At 39.3% G+C, this 14,859-nt stretch overlaps 1 protein-coding gene across 7 annotated transcripts in view; it reads right to left on the bottom strand.

Moving 5' to 3' along the window:
- Nucleotides 1-14,859, bottom strand: part of ANAPC1 (anaphase promoting complex subunit 1) — a 105,238-nt gene that overhangs the window by 5,311 nt on the left and 85,068 nt on the right. For all 7 annotated transcript variants that reach the window (XM_063078157.1, XM_063078156.1, XM_063078159.1 and 4 more), the window contains 7 exons: nucleotides 12,852-12,929; nucleotides 12,424-12,491; nucleotides 11,298-11,436; nucleotides 9,347-9,433; nucleotides 5,737-5,832; nucleotides 3,868-4,066; nucleotides 1,266-1,400 (listed from right to left, as the gene is read on the bottom strand). In XM_063078157.1, the coding sequence (XP_062934227.1) occupies nucleotides 1,266-1,400; nucleotides 3,868-4,066; nucleotides 5,737-5,832; nucleotides 9,347-9,433; nucleotides 11,298-11,436; nucleotides 12,424-12,491; nucleotides 12,852-12,929 (802 nt within the window). The remainder of the gene's footprint in view (nucleotides 1-1,265; nucleotides 1,401-3,867; nucleotides 4,067-5,736; nucleotides 5,833-9,346; nucleotides 9,434-11,297; nucleotides 11,437-12,423; nucleotides 12,492-12,851; nucleotides 12,930-14,859) is intronic.

Raw genomic sequence — 14,859 nt, 5'->3', positions numbered from 1 at the left:
TGCTCCTCAAGCTCTAGGCTCTTGGGAAATCATAAACCCAGCCTCTGTCTCCTCATTCCAGTAGCACTGCTGCTTTTTGCTGGGACTCTACTTCTTGTGCTGTGAACTGGCAGATGCCTTTGTGGGAAAAGCCAGGGTAAATATGGAGTTCTCTTCATCATGGCTTCCCTTCTCTTACAGGTTGTTGCCCCTCAATCAAGTCCTGGCAGCAGATTCCTTTAAACAGCTTTTTAATGTATCCTATCTAGCTTTTATATTTGTTTTTGAGAATCAGTCCAATACAAGCAATACCACTGTGGCTATAGCTAGAAGACTCTAGATAGTATATTTTTATCTGAGGTTTCCAAAACAGCAATAAACTAGTAATGTCAGTAAACTTTAAGTTTAAATGATAAATAGAACAATCTTCATTCTTGTCAAAAATATTTTTTCACCCTCAATTAAGAGGCAGCAATTTGAAAGTGATATAAACAAACATGGGTGCTTAGAATTCATCACATTCTATTATTCAGTTTATTGAACAATCTCTGTATGTTTCCATATTCTCCAAAATATAGTCAGGTGCTAATAACACTATTAACTTTTTTAACTCTCTATTATAAAAAAATTCAAACACATATGAAATTTGGTCCCTGTTAATTTATAAAGCTTTATAGTTTTAAAAATTAAGGGCCGAGACTGTGGTGCACTCGGGAGAGTGCGGCGCTGGGAGCGCAGCGATGCTCCTGCCACAGGTTCAGATCCTATATAGGAATGGCCGGTGCACTCACTGGCTGAGTGCCAGTCACGAAAAAGACAAAAAAAAAAAAAAAAAAAAAAAAAAAAATTAAGATTCTGTGTGATTTAAAAAAAAAAAAAACTGGAGCTGATCAGTTAGTTCAGCTGGTTTTAACACCAAGGTCAAGAGTTCAGATCCCCATTCTGGCCAGCCATCCCCACCCTCAAAAAACCCAAAAGAAAATAAAGAAAAATAACTTTAAAAATCAATTAGTACAGAAGAATACGAACATTTAGTTTTGGTGTAAACTGGTGTTAAAGCTCTGTGAAGAAGAAGCCATCCTTTTCAGAATATAAAGTTCACGCATGTGTAAATTTGGTAGTTTTTTTTTCCCCCCAGAAAAAATTCTCAACAGTGACACTAAAACATATATGAAGATGAAAGCCAAGCTAGAGAAAGTAACTCACTACAAATTTTTCCTACCAAGAAACTAAAAACAAAAGTAGGTTGGTAACAGAGGTACTGAAAACTTAAGATACTCAATTACCTTCCAGTCCTATAGATGGCAGGTGCCGTGGAGCAGGCACGGAGTGGTAGACGAGGAAGCAGGCCAGCATGCTCAGCTGAGATTCATCAGAGGGCTGCCCACTGAGGTAGGCATGCACACACATATCACCCCCAGCTGTGAGAGAAGCACAAATGGAACTGAACCAACTGATGACAGAACTGAGAGGCACAAGCAATGTCTTATTTTTACTACTTTTTCATCAAGAACTTATTGAGCACTTAGCATATACCAGGCAGGCACTATACTGGGTATTGAGGCTACTGTGGTAAATTAGACTGAGTGCCTCTCATCGTAAAGTTTAGAGTGTCAGCAGGAGAGAGAGATTACAGAAATAATGCCATAAACAAATGCATAATTACAAACTGAGATGAATGCTGTAAAGGTGTAGTGGTCACTGCCGATATCTCCCCAAACACCCATTTCACCAGCCTTCCCTTTGTAACAACATTTGTGGGGACTTCAACTCCAGTACTATTTCCTGATTAGTCTTGGCCAGATGTTCTCAATCTTTAATGAATATCAGAATCACCTGGAAGGTTGTTAAAAAAAAAAAAAAAGATGGGTGGAGTCCACTCCCAGAATTTCTGATTCAGTAGGTCTGTGGTGGGGCCAGAAAAATTGCATTTCTAACATGTTCCCAAGTGTGATGAAAGAGGCATCTGCTCTATGATAGTATTGGGGGACCTGATCACACCTCTCAGCATTGGACAGATCATTTGGGCAGCAAATCAACAGAGTAACCATTATTCTTTCAGAGGGTGAGAAGAAATCTAGGGTGATGGGGGGGGAGGGGGATGGAGAGGGATTGGACAAGGGGCATAAATAATAATTACAATTTGTAACTATATATATACTAGGAATATTGATTTGATCAACATATCTCAATGTCAACCCCCCAAAATTTGTATAATCAATTTTGATTCAATAAAAATTTTTTAAAAAATAAGTTTTATTAACTGTTTTAAGTGCTTAAACTTAAAACCTACTTTCTTTGCCTAAGATTATAATTTGAGGAGATACACACACGAAACATTTAAATAGTATGATAAATCCACTGAATTTTCAGATTTAAGAGCATAGTTTGGGTTATGAATGAATGACCCAAAAGGTCCACAGGAAGCATTTGTGATTTTTACAGAGACACAAATATGAATGACATTTTCCAATGCTGATATCCAGGCTCTACATCTTCATTTAATTTATTATTCTCTATCCCAAAGCAACTGCCAGTGCCTGTGAGAAAGGAGACCATATATTTAAGAATTTTTAAAACAATCGTTCTTCACTAGAAAATAAACACATTTTTGTGAGGTCAGAGTGGCAAGTCAAATTTGGTGGCGGCTCAGAGCAATACCGGAAATGACCAAATGCTCTAAAAAGCAACCAGACAATCAAGGGCACTATTTTAGATAATGTTCCAGTCACTGCCAAAGTTTCATTACATTATATGAAATTTACAAAGCAGAAAATCTGCAGAGATTTAAGGACATATTTATTATCAATAACAAAAGTCTGCTATAGGTGATCAAATGCTAACCTGAATAAAAACAAAACACTGAAACATATGAAATAACTTGTATTTTTCCCAAAAACTGAAAATAAAAATGATTAAAAGTTTTTAAACTACATGATCTATTGAATCCTAAGAGGAAATGATAGACTGGATGCAGCTGTTAAATATAAATATTGAGAGTTTGAAATTGCTACTTTCCATGTAGATCCCTTACAATCAGGTTTACAATTTAGTTTTTTTCAGAAATTTATTTCCTAGTGTTACAGATAGATAGTTTTTAACTGAATTATATTCAGATTCCTAACTTCTATTCATTACTAATAAATTTAAATAATCAAGTAAAAGTCATTACTACTGATATTACTAGGTTCAGTATTCAAAGCAAGCTGCTGTCAGATATTTGTTGGAAGCATTTGAATGAACTAAAAATGAAGAAAAAAAAAAAGAAAAAGGAGTTACTACCAAAAACCAATTGTAGGCATACACAAAAAATACGTTTCCATAAATCAAAAGCCCCCATCATTTGCCTCATGAGTCAGAATCAGTTCTACACTAGCTTTACCATTTCCTTACAATCACAGGTCAGTGCTTCTACTGGTAGAAAGCCACTGTTACATAATGTCCCAGGTTCTCACTGACACACGGAGCTGGTAAAACAAGCATTCACTCAAGAGTGTGCAGGTGTGGACATACAGAAAAGTGAAGAAAATGGCCACTGGCCTCAGGTAGGCGACAGGCTATACCCCTAAGAAACAGAAGACAAAGGCACTGGAAAGGAAACATGATCTGATACTAGGGAAGATAAAACAAGGTCCTAAGGGTCAAGCGGTATTTAAAATACTACATATAGTCTCTGCATGATTTATAAAGCAGGGTTAAATGTATTTTTTTTAAGTTGAAGTAGACAATCAGAGTCTAATTCATCTAACTGGACACGTTAAATCTACAGCCGTTCTGGCTTATACTCACATATATGTTTCTTGCTTACCAGTGAAAAAAATGTTAAAAGAGAAAAGCCTGAGACCAGTGTATCTCAAAAGTACAAAGAAGTACACAATTCTACCATACCTTGCAGCCACTGGTCCAGGGTATTATCAATAGTGCACTTCACAACAGGGAGGAATTCAGAGTTCATAAAGAGCCCTCGCTTAGGGTGGTTCTGTAGCCGCTCCTGATGGCTTCGAGAGCTGAAAAACTCTAAAACCAACTTTATCTGCCAAAGTTCAGATGTCTCAGACATTTCTCTTCTTCCAAGTCTTCTTATAGCCTTGAAGAGGAAAGAGGAACAGCAACCATTTAATGCAAGCGTAAAGTGCTCTAACCACCTCTTCCTCAGAGTTGTATCCTAGAGTACTTTTTAAATATGGCTCATAAGATCCCTAAAGAGCAGGGGGGATCCATCCTGTGTCTTGATGCAGTCTCTCCACAGAAAAGCCCTGCACTGGGTACAGGTGCATGGCGTCACTCTCTTCAATACCACCTCCACATGAGCAGCTTTCAGGTGAAAGCAACAAAGGCAAATGCACTCACTCTTGGCTCAACAGCTCCAAATAATCAAGACCCAACAGGTCTGCAGTCAGTCACCTCTGGGAGACTTAGGTGGGGTAAAATGACCCGGCAGGGATCAGGCCAGGATCTCAGGGGACAGAAGTCAAAAACAATGCTATTAATAATAATAATACTGTTCTTGAGATCCATTTGTAAAGTCACCATAGCTGCAACCTGAGGGGGTGCTCATCCAGAGAGACCTGCCCATGACTGCAAATGGGGGAGGATTCAGAGGGAAAAAAGAGGACACACTCTCAGCCAGCAACGAAAAATCACAACCCATTACCTGGCTGCTATACAAAGAAGCACTGTGAGAAGCAGTGCCAGCATGGATACCATATATTCATACTTACAAAAACGGGGGAGGCTCCAGACAACAAGAGCATTCTGGGCCTACTTGGTTGTATTGGAATTTGGCTTTTAATTAAGCACGTTACTTAACACAGTGCGATTTGCAGGTTCTGGGGCATTATTCTCTGCCAAATTGTATTTCCCCACTCAGCTTTCTAGCAGATTATTTTGCCATTAGAGGTTATTTCTTTGGCTTTAGACAGTAAGTCCCAAACACTGATCCATAAACTCATTCTATCATATTCACTGAAGAGCTGTTTAAAACTACAGACTCTGGATCTTACCCCTGAAATTCTGACTCAGTAGATATGGAATGGGATTTGAGGACCTGTATTTTTAAGATTCCAGAAGTTTCAGCCTGCCTTTACTACTGGCTTAGCTTAACTGCAAATTTGGGTCTGAAACATATGACACCTTTAAAAACCTATAAGTGTTACTAATAACCTAAAGTGAATAAATTGGTCCAATCTTTTAGGAAAGCTGTTAAGCATTATTTTCTGCATTACTCCTTCTAGGCTCTTTTAAACCAGCAGTAACAAGAAATATTTAAAAATGAACTCCAACTTCTCTAAATCACTACACACTGATTCTGTAACCTCTTGCAAGCTTAAACACATAGGTGTACATTCACATTACTGCAGTCGTTAGGACACTATTTGTTCACTTCCTGCTTATGTACCGTCTTTCCCACAAAGAGGCTTTGCCAGGAGAAAGGCAAGAGACCACAAAAAGATGCTGAGGAAGAGAGGGACAGAACGCTCTCTTCCTCTCCTAGTCAGGGGAGGAAGACAGACGGGGAGATTGGGAACCCTTAGAGGAAGACAGCACCCCCAAGGGGCACTCCTGTCATCATACAGTGCAAGCTTTTGTATATATATACACAGCTTCCAACTTTGATAGGGTTTCCTTTTTAAAATTCTAAAAGCAAAACAAAAAACTGAAAGGAAGGACACATTGGGAACCTTGCCACACCATTCAGTAGGTTACTTGAATATAGGATAAATCTCATTAGAATTAGAACAGGTTTTGGAACCATACCTGATCCATTGCTATATATGCAGGCAACATCTCTGGGGTCTCCTGAGTAACACATTCATAGAGTACTGAGGAAAAGAGATCCAGAATTTCTTGTTTCTGTGGAAAATCAGAAGTTTTTTGTAGCACCAAGTATATTCCAGAATCAATTCAAGAAACAATTGTATAGCAACTACTATGGCTCATTCTTAAACTCTACAGTAAATGATACAAAAGTAAAATAGCAATCTCTTTTTAAAGAAAATCAAGCACCAATTCTGAAGGTGGCCAGCTGCTCCAGCAGCAGGTGGTGGGATCCCAGAGACCTGCGGCTCAGGCTTTGCAAGGGCCGGGTAGGACCAGCCCAGGTGGGGAGGCAGCAGACCTCAGACTTGAAGCCTACCCCAGACCTGGGTGCTCGACTGAGTGGTGGCCAGGGTACCTGGAGCCGGCTCTGCCCCAGCCTGCAGCCCCGGAGGGCCCAGAGTGGCCCCGGCCAGCCGGTGGGAGCAGTGGCCAAGGTACGTTTCCTCGCTGCCCACGCCAGCTGGCATTGGCTCAGCTGCCCTCCAGGGGAGCCTCCCACTGGGCTGCTGCCTCCTGCCGTTCTCGCCACCTGAGCCTGGTGGGGTCCTGTCTCCTCTCCCTACGTCCCATAGGCAGAGAATTTGAAGAGGTCACAGGGGACTTCTGGTCAAGATGGCAGAATAGGAAGTCCCCAGTGTCACTCTCTCCCACAAATCAACTAATTTACAACTATTAAAAGGCAACGACAGCCAAGCCAGGGCCGCTAGAGCTCAGGGGAAGAGGAGGAGAGACCTATGGAGAGCATGAAGGCAGGAGAAGCCACGATGAGAGAAAGAAAAAATCTCTCCGACCGTTTCTAGCCCCGGCCACTCCCAGGCTGGAGCTGCTGAGTGCATGGAGAAGGAGCCGCAAAAGCAGCAGCCGTGCCCTTCAGATGGAGTTGCATGGGGAGAAGAGGGCCTTGGTGGCCCGCAGGCCAGCAAGACCACTAATAGGGTTCCCATGGACCCACATAGGAGCAAGGAGCCACAACATCTGAAAAAAAGGAGCCACTCAGAGGCCAGTGAGTCATTGCAAGGGACCAGCACATGGCCTGTCCTATAGGAAGTGTTTGCAGCACTGGTGCAACAAACCAGAGACAGTGCGGGATACAGGAAGTAAGGGAGACAGGCCCACAGGGAGAATACTTGGGCACAGCAAGGACAGCTGATCTGCCCCCCCACCATTAGCATAGGACCAGTCAGAGGAGACTGGCCAGGAATATAGAATTGCATGGGGTACAGTTTGATGAAAAGACTCAGGCCCAGACCAGTATTTCTACACAACCCAGGTGCATTGGATTTCACTAAACCTCAAAGTCCTACAAAGTCAACCATTAAAACCTGAGCTACACACAAAGCCTTCCCCAGGGAATCAACAGCAACGCAGCAATTCAGCTCAACCTCAGAGCTCAAGTACTGATCCCCACAGGAAGTTCCCCCACTTTAGAAGTAGGCAAAAGACAACAAATTAGTTCCAGCAGAGTTTAAGTGGTGGCAACAGCAAATAATCCAACACAGAACTGAAAGAATAAAGAGAGTATCCACAACCAGAAACAAAGTTTGATATTAACTAGTAAAAGTCTTATTTCACTAAAAAACACCTATAACACCTAGAAGGACCGGATGTCAGCTGGGCTATCAAGACAGAAAGAGGGAACAACTAGGCACACCACCAGCACCACGGGGCCCACCCAGACTCCTAGGGAGCCAAGTAGCAGACCGTCTGCCCAAAACCAGGTGCACTGCCAGTGCCACAGGGCCTGCCTGGGGTCCTGATGCATGGAGCCGAGGTCCAGACCCTCCACCCACAACCAGGCACACCGCTAGAGCCATGGGGCCTGCCTGGGGTCTTGAGGCATGGAGGCAGGTACCACACAACCTCCCACAACCAGGCACACTGCCATTTCCACCACCAACTAGTTAAGGAGCATGCCAAAAACATCACCTCCATGTTGGTGGCCCACCACAGCCACTGCAATAACCATGGCTACCGCAAAAGCGGCTAGATGCTACAACCACCACGCAGATGGTCCACCAGCAACTGGAGTGCACTGACACAAGGAGAGTCACCAGCAGAGACCAAAGAAAAGAAGAGGATGTCTCTCTCCACAAAGCTCATTTCAGAGTGACAGAAGAAGCATCTGCTCTACGATCATATTGGGGTACCTGAACACATCTCTCAGCATTGTACAGACCATCTAGGCAACCAATCAACAGAGTAACCATTACTCTTTCAGAAAGAGAGAAGAAATCTAGGGCAATTAGAGGGGGGAGGGATGGGGGATGGGGAGGGATTGGAGAAGAGGCATAAAGAATAAGTATGATTTGTAACAATATAGTTATATATTGCTAGTAATACTGATTTGATCAATATATGCCAATGTTGAACCCCAAAATATGTATAATTATGATTCAATAAAAATTTTAAAATAAAATAAAATAAATGCACCAATTCTAAAAAAAAGAAAAAAATCAGAGCATGTGCAACATTAATCAATAAAAAACAATAAATATTAAGTCCCAAGGGACACTTAAGGACAGTAAGTGTTATGGAGGAGAGCAATGAATCAAACTAGTGTAAAATGAGCAGATAGGACATCACAGAGATATGCCTTGGGTTGGGCTGGGAAGAGTAGGATCCAGAAAGGGAATATCACACCAACAAAGATGCAGAAGAAAACACTGGCCAGAACAAGTTTGGGGGAGGCAACAGATTCAAGTCCAGCTGGTGTTAGGGACAGGCATGGGCTATATCAAGAGACCTGTGGCCATGAGTGCACACCCAGCCCATACTAGCTGTGTGATTTTGGACACGTGATATCTCTGAGTGGTAGTTTCCTCATCTGTAAACCCAGAATGATTAAGTACCTACCCTCAGGGTCAGAATTAAATGAGAAAATTACATAAAGTACTTAGCGGAGTCTTCAAGATGCAACAAATAAGAGAGGGGAAGGTTACTTCACTTAACCCTCAAAACAACACTGTAAGGTAGATTCTATTATAATCCCACTTTTAGAAATGAGAAAACTACATTTTGGGGAGGTTGAGAAATTTTCCCAGGTCTACACACACTTGTAGAGAACAGGCTATCAATTCCAGATCATCTAATTCCTACATCCAATCTTTCCCTGTCTGCCTGGGGGATTAAATCAAAGATCTGCTAGGTACCTTTGGAATCCTGAAGAGAGTAGTTATATGACCAACAGAAAGAAGGATTATAATATACAGAAGAAACAAAATTAATAAAATGACATAAAAACAAGAGAAAGGTGGAAAACATTGAATACATAAATCAGTACAAGTATGGACATAAGAAATTATCACCTATCAGTACTAATGTCTTAGAAATTTAAGTTGTTTCTTCAATCAAAGTAGGAAGTTACTGAATTTAATAGTTTTAGGCTACAGAAAAACTATGTTTGTCAAGTAAAAATCATCCAATGTGCCTGAAGCATGTCATCAATCTCAAAGATAGATACAAATATTATAGATGTTTTTAGTGGTCCACAGATAAAAATAATAACAAATTCTAGTCCTGGAGATCAGCAAACCATATTAATACATACCTGACCCATGTTCACAGTTGGCTTGCAGAAATATTCAGCAAATGATAGAAGTGCTGGATCAGAAGTGAATGCTGAAATTGTTTCTGGCTAAACAAACAAACAACAACATAAATGAGGTAATAAAAGATTATTTTCCTTACCGCTGAAATTGTAATGAATGCAGTTTTATTCTAAGAATTCTACCTCCCCTTTTTTCACACAGGCTTCCCACAAAACCAAGGTGGTACAAACTTGCTAAATCTTCATCGGCCTGTTCTGCTAAGAAGTTACAAGATGCTTTTTGCACAAGCTTCTTGCTCAACGCTTGAGCTACTGATTTATCGAAAGGCCAATAATAAACAGGTCTTCTTTCTTACACAACTTACCCAAAAAAGGCTTTCCTCCTCCTTCACTGACTAAAAAGCCTACTAGAAACCAGAATTGTTACTGAAAAGGTTAAGGGAAAAATAATAACAAATAACCCAGTCACAAAAAGACAAATACCATATGACTCCACATATATGAGGGTATGTAGTGTAGTCAAAATCAGAGACAGAAAGTAGAATGGTGGTTTCCAAGGGTTGGGGGAGGGGGAATGGGAAGTTAGTGTCTAATGGGTGCAGAGTTTCAGGTCTGCAAGATGAAATAGTTCTGGAGATCAATGGTGGGTGATGGCTACACAACAATATGAATGTACTTCATTCACTGAACTATACACTTTAAAATGATTAAGACAATAAATTTTATATTTAAGTGTATTTTTACCACAATAAAAAAATTGGAAGAAAATAGAATCGCACTCAAGGTTTAAGACTGAAAATGGATTATGAAGGTATTTTCCAGTAAGGTTTATATTTTATTTCTGAACTTCCAGCAGCCAGGAAATTGAGATGTCTTTTAATTTTCATATACTCTTCCCATTCAAACTCAAGTCTAAACTTACCTATTTTTTTTACAAATTGGACTAGAGTCTTTGAGATAGGCTCTAATTTTTAGAAGAAGCAAGAGTGCTAATTTAAATTAAGCTTTGTCTGAAAATCCTTCAAAAGTATTTCACAGACAATCTATTAAAAACTGCCAAACAAAATTGACTGATGTCAACCCTGGGAACTATCTATATACTTAAACCCTGGGAACTTTATAAAGGCTCAGTCATAAGTAACAGATCTGAAATGAAATGCAAGTCAAATAAAAATAAACTGCTACCTCCTTACTTGGAAGAACAAAGAGTGATAACTCAGTCCTCCAGCTGCCACTTAGCTAGTCTATCTGCCACATTCTTGCTGTATCTAACTACCCTTTTGGGTCCTGACTACTTTAGACCGCTCTTCTACGTATCTTCAGCAGGAACACATATGTTCATGGAATTCCTAAATACTGGGGTTAAATTCAGAAATTTTAATGCCAGATTATGGAACATATTTCTAGTATTAGAAAGTTATTTGAGTTCTAGAATATAGAAAAAATATGTACTGACGCCCACATGAGAATGAGTTTCATATACTCTTATTTTAACTACTTCTTCATTTGTGCAAATAATAAAGCAAACTAATAAAAAAAGGCTAAATCTCTCATCATTTTATCTCACCAAGATTTAAGAAACAAATGACAGTTTAAAAATGGAATTGCTATCTTGCAAGAATATTTTTCTAATTTTGCTATGAATTAAGTAAATCTTGACGGATTTGAGGATTAATAACTAAAATTACTAAACTAAATACTTTTTATAGTTTTAAGGTATATTGTGACTGTCCTTGCCACTAAATGTAAATCTTACTTAGGGTACTAGAGGATGGTCCATATTTTATTATGGCTGTCACAAAAAACTACAAACAGACCCAAGGTTAATTAGTCTTTATCATCTACAGTGATGAGAAAGGAAACAGATCCACCTTTACAATTTACAGCAATAAGAGAAAGCTAGTGGGATTTGCAACTATTTCCTCTCATCTTTCAGTTTTTACCAACCAACCTTGAAAGCTCGGGCTTCAGAGTTCCTGTTAGCAACAGTCTGGGCCAACAAACTTTGCCACCCCATTGGGTCTTCTTTGTAGGAGAGCTGACCCGCCCTGAGCTTAACATACAAAACTCCATCCTTGGAAAGGATGGACCTGAAAGAAAAAAGAATGAATTTAATATGAGGTATTATGGGCACTTCTTGGCTAGAAACATAGTGTTTTCCAATACCATGCTCATAGGAGATGAAACCTTTACCATTTTCCACACCATTTTACTGAGTCTAAAATTAAACTGGTTCCTACAAGAAAGCCTAAAATAAAGTTCTGCCTTTCCTTGGTGTCTAGATTCATGGAAATTATTAAATGAGAACGCATTTTGACTATCTGCTCAAGTATAAGCTTCAAAGTAGCATTTTATCTAACACTTCTTTGTATTCCCTATATTCCCTAGCACTATGCATGGGACACTGGAGGTACTAAGTATCTATTAATTAGTTTGAAGCAGAAAGAAAATAAAGACAGAACAATATACAAAATAGCTACTATATAAATGGCTTGGGAAAACATAAATTAGCAACAAACTATAAAAGCTTTTACATGCATGTTAAACTTTTTGGAAATCTAATGACTTAGTTTACACACTACCTAAACTATAAAATTATTAACACTCTACAGTAATTACTTGCATATGACTACTCTGACCTAATAGCAATCTACTATAATGTTAAATTTATGAAACATTCTAAAAAGAGAATGGTAAAGAGAAGCAACAGAAGATGTGGTCTGAAAAACATCAATTTTTATAATAAAGTTTCCTTTGTGGACATACACATCAGCTTTATTTTCTTAAAATAAATGTTACATTTTTGAACCAAGAGACAATTCCATTACTGTACCAAGTTAAGTCAGTTTAAGTTTCCCAATGAATAAATATAAATATTTAGGGCTTGATTTCTAAATTAAAACTTTCATTTGCTAATACAAACCATGTTTCAAAGATAAGGGCACTTTATTCAATACATATTGTCTTGGATAAGATCAAAGGGTGACAAGCAACATTTTAGATAATCATCTATAAGTTATGCCTTTTTTATTCACTTCCTTTTTAAAAGGTACATCTGAGAAATTCAATATACTTACTTCAAGTGTTGTGATCCCTTGCTTAAATCTATAAGCAGTTCCCAGTATCTTGGGCCTTTAACTTTAATCTGCCGAGATAAATGTAAACATAGTCAACCCAAAGCTGAAAAAGTACTAGTGTGACAAACTGAAACCCATGCTTCTCAGAAGAAATAATAACTGAGCTGGAAAGTGACACTGAAAGGTTAACAAGCTCCATTTCCAGACCAAACTGTATGTGAACCATATTATGAGGCCATCTAAACATCAGTGAAGGTCTCCAAGACAAGACCTTCTCTATTCTTCATGACTATTCTTCCTGCTGCTGCTTTTCTGTTTTCTACAAAACATGGAGAAAGCAGAGGCTTTTATTTTGCTATCTTTAACGCTATGCTGTTTAGTTTGAGTTTATCCCTGGGATAGAACTCCCTAAGTCATGCCTAACTTACCTGCTTTAAAAGGTGGAGTTCTGGAAGAAGGGTAGGAGCCATCAGTTCTTCTTTGGTTTGTTCATACCACTGAGTGCCCTTTACAAACGTAAAAGTACAGCCACAGTTCACTAGGTAATCAGAGGAAACTACAAAGAAGAAACATCTCCACTCTTCACCTCCCCCTTCCCCACAGTTTGTACAGAAACTGCTAAGTGGTCTCTGATCCTCAAGTCCTGAAGAACGAAATTCTAAATTCCTTTACAGGGCACACATCACCTCCCATCACTTTGAGCCTTGCCCTTCCAGGCCAGCAGTAGTGAAGGGCCCCACTCCCGAGGTCTCAGGGTTTTTGCACATGTTGTCTTCTCCCCTGAGAACAAGCCTCACTCATCTGGCAAGTCTCAGCCCAAACAGCCTCACAAACCCACACAGTTAGACAAGGGCACTTCTCTGCTCCTCTGCATCCCACACATAACCTCCTATTACCACACTCTATTCTCATTGCATCCATGCCTGGCTCCCCCATGAATGAAAGTTCCTTAAGGAATATGACAATACCATCTCGTTTTTGTGCCCCAGCCTGGCACAGTTTTGATATACAGAAGGTATCTCATAATTTGCTGAATGATGTAAGGATATATGACTTGTAATCTATTTGTGCATCTAAACAAAAGATCTCTCACCAAATAAACAATTTTGGGCTTTAAAGTACTCAGCCAACAAATCCAAGATTAGTCTGACTCAATTCGTTTTGGGGTTTTTTTTTTATTATTACTTTTTAATTGACATAATAATTGTACGTATTTATGAGGTACAGAGTTATATTTCAATACATGTATAAGTGTGATGATGAAATCAGGGTAATTAGCATATCTATCACTGCAAAAATTAGTCACTTCTTTGTGATGGGAGCATTTGAGCTCCTCTCTTCTAGCCATTTGAAAACATACAATAAATTACTGTTAATTACAGACACCTAGCACTACCATAGACCACTAGAACTTATTTTTTCTATTTAGGTATACTTTTGTACTCATTAACCAACCTCAGCCTGTCCCTCCTGCCCCCTACCCTTCCCAGCCTCTAATAACCACAATTCTACACTCTGTTTCTACAAACTCAACTTTTTTTGGCTCCCACATGAGTGAGAACATGTGGTATTTGTCTTTCTGTGCCTGACTTATTTCACTTAACATGTCTTCCAGGGTCATCCATGTTGTCATAAATGACAGGATTTTTTTTCTTTTTAATGACTGGATAGCAGTACATTGTGTATATATACCACAATTTTTATCCATTCATGGATACTTAGGTTGATTCCATATCTTGGCTATTGTGAATAGTGCTACAATAAACATTGGGGTACAGGTGTCTCCTCAGTATATTAATTTCCTTTCTTTTGGATAAATACCCAGCAGTGAGACTGGTAGATCTATTTTTAGTTTTTTGAGAAATCTCCATACTGTTTTCCATAATGGCTATACTAATTTACATTCCCACCAACATTTTATAAGAGTTCCCTTTTCTCCATATCCTTGCTAGCATTTATGATTTTTTGTCTTTTGATGATACCCATTCTAACTGGGGTAAATGATGTCTCACTGTGGTTTTGATTTAAATTTCCCTGATTCTTACTGATATTAAAGATTTTTTTCACGTACCTGCTGACCATCTGATTGCCTACTTTTGAGAAATATCTATTCAGGCCATTTGCCCATTCTTTAATTGCATTATTTGTTTTCTTGCCATTGTTTGGGTTGCTCATATATTTTGGGTATTAATCCCTTGTTGTCGGATAGGAGATGCTCAGTTTCCATGGGTTCAGGTTTCAGGGCACACTTCTGGGTTTCAAGCCACTCCCCAAGGTTCTAAGTCCCTCCTCTAGGCCCTCCCCTAGAAGAGAGCTACTGTTGCTTGTTGGACCTATTTTCAGTACCAACACAGGGAGATTTTGACCACAGGGATGGACTTATGCAAACCTAGTAGCTGAGTATACTCAATAAAATAAATTTATAGAGGCTTATAC

The sequence above is a fragment of the Cynocephalus volans genome, chromosome 14 (assembly GCF_027409185.1).
Source record: "Cynocephalus volans isolate mCynVol1 chromosome 14, mCynVol1.pri, whole genome shotgun sequence".
Classification (NCBI taxonomy): Eukaryota; Metazoa; Chordata; class Mammalia; order Dermoptera; family Cynocephalidae; genus Cynocephalus; species Cynocephalus volans.
Note: the sequence above shows the minus strand (reverse complement) of the source record. Positions and strands in the feature narration are given on the sequence as shown.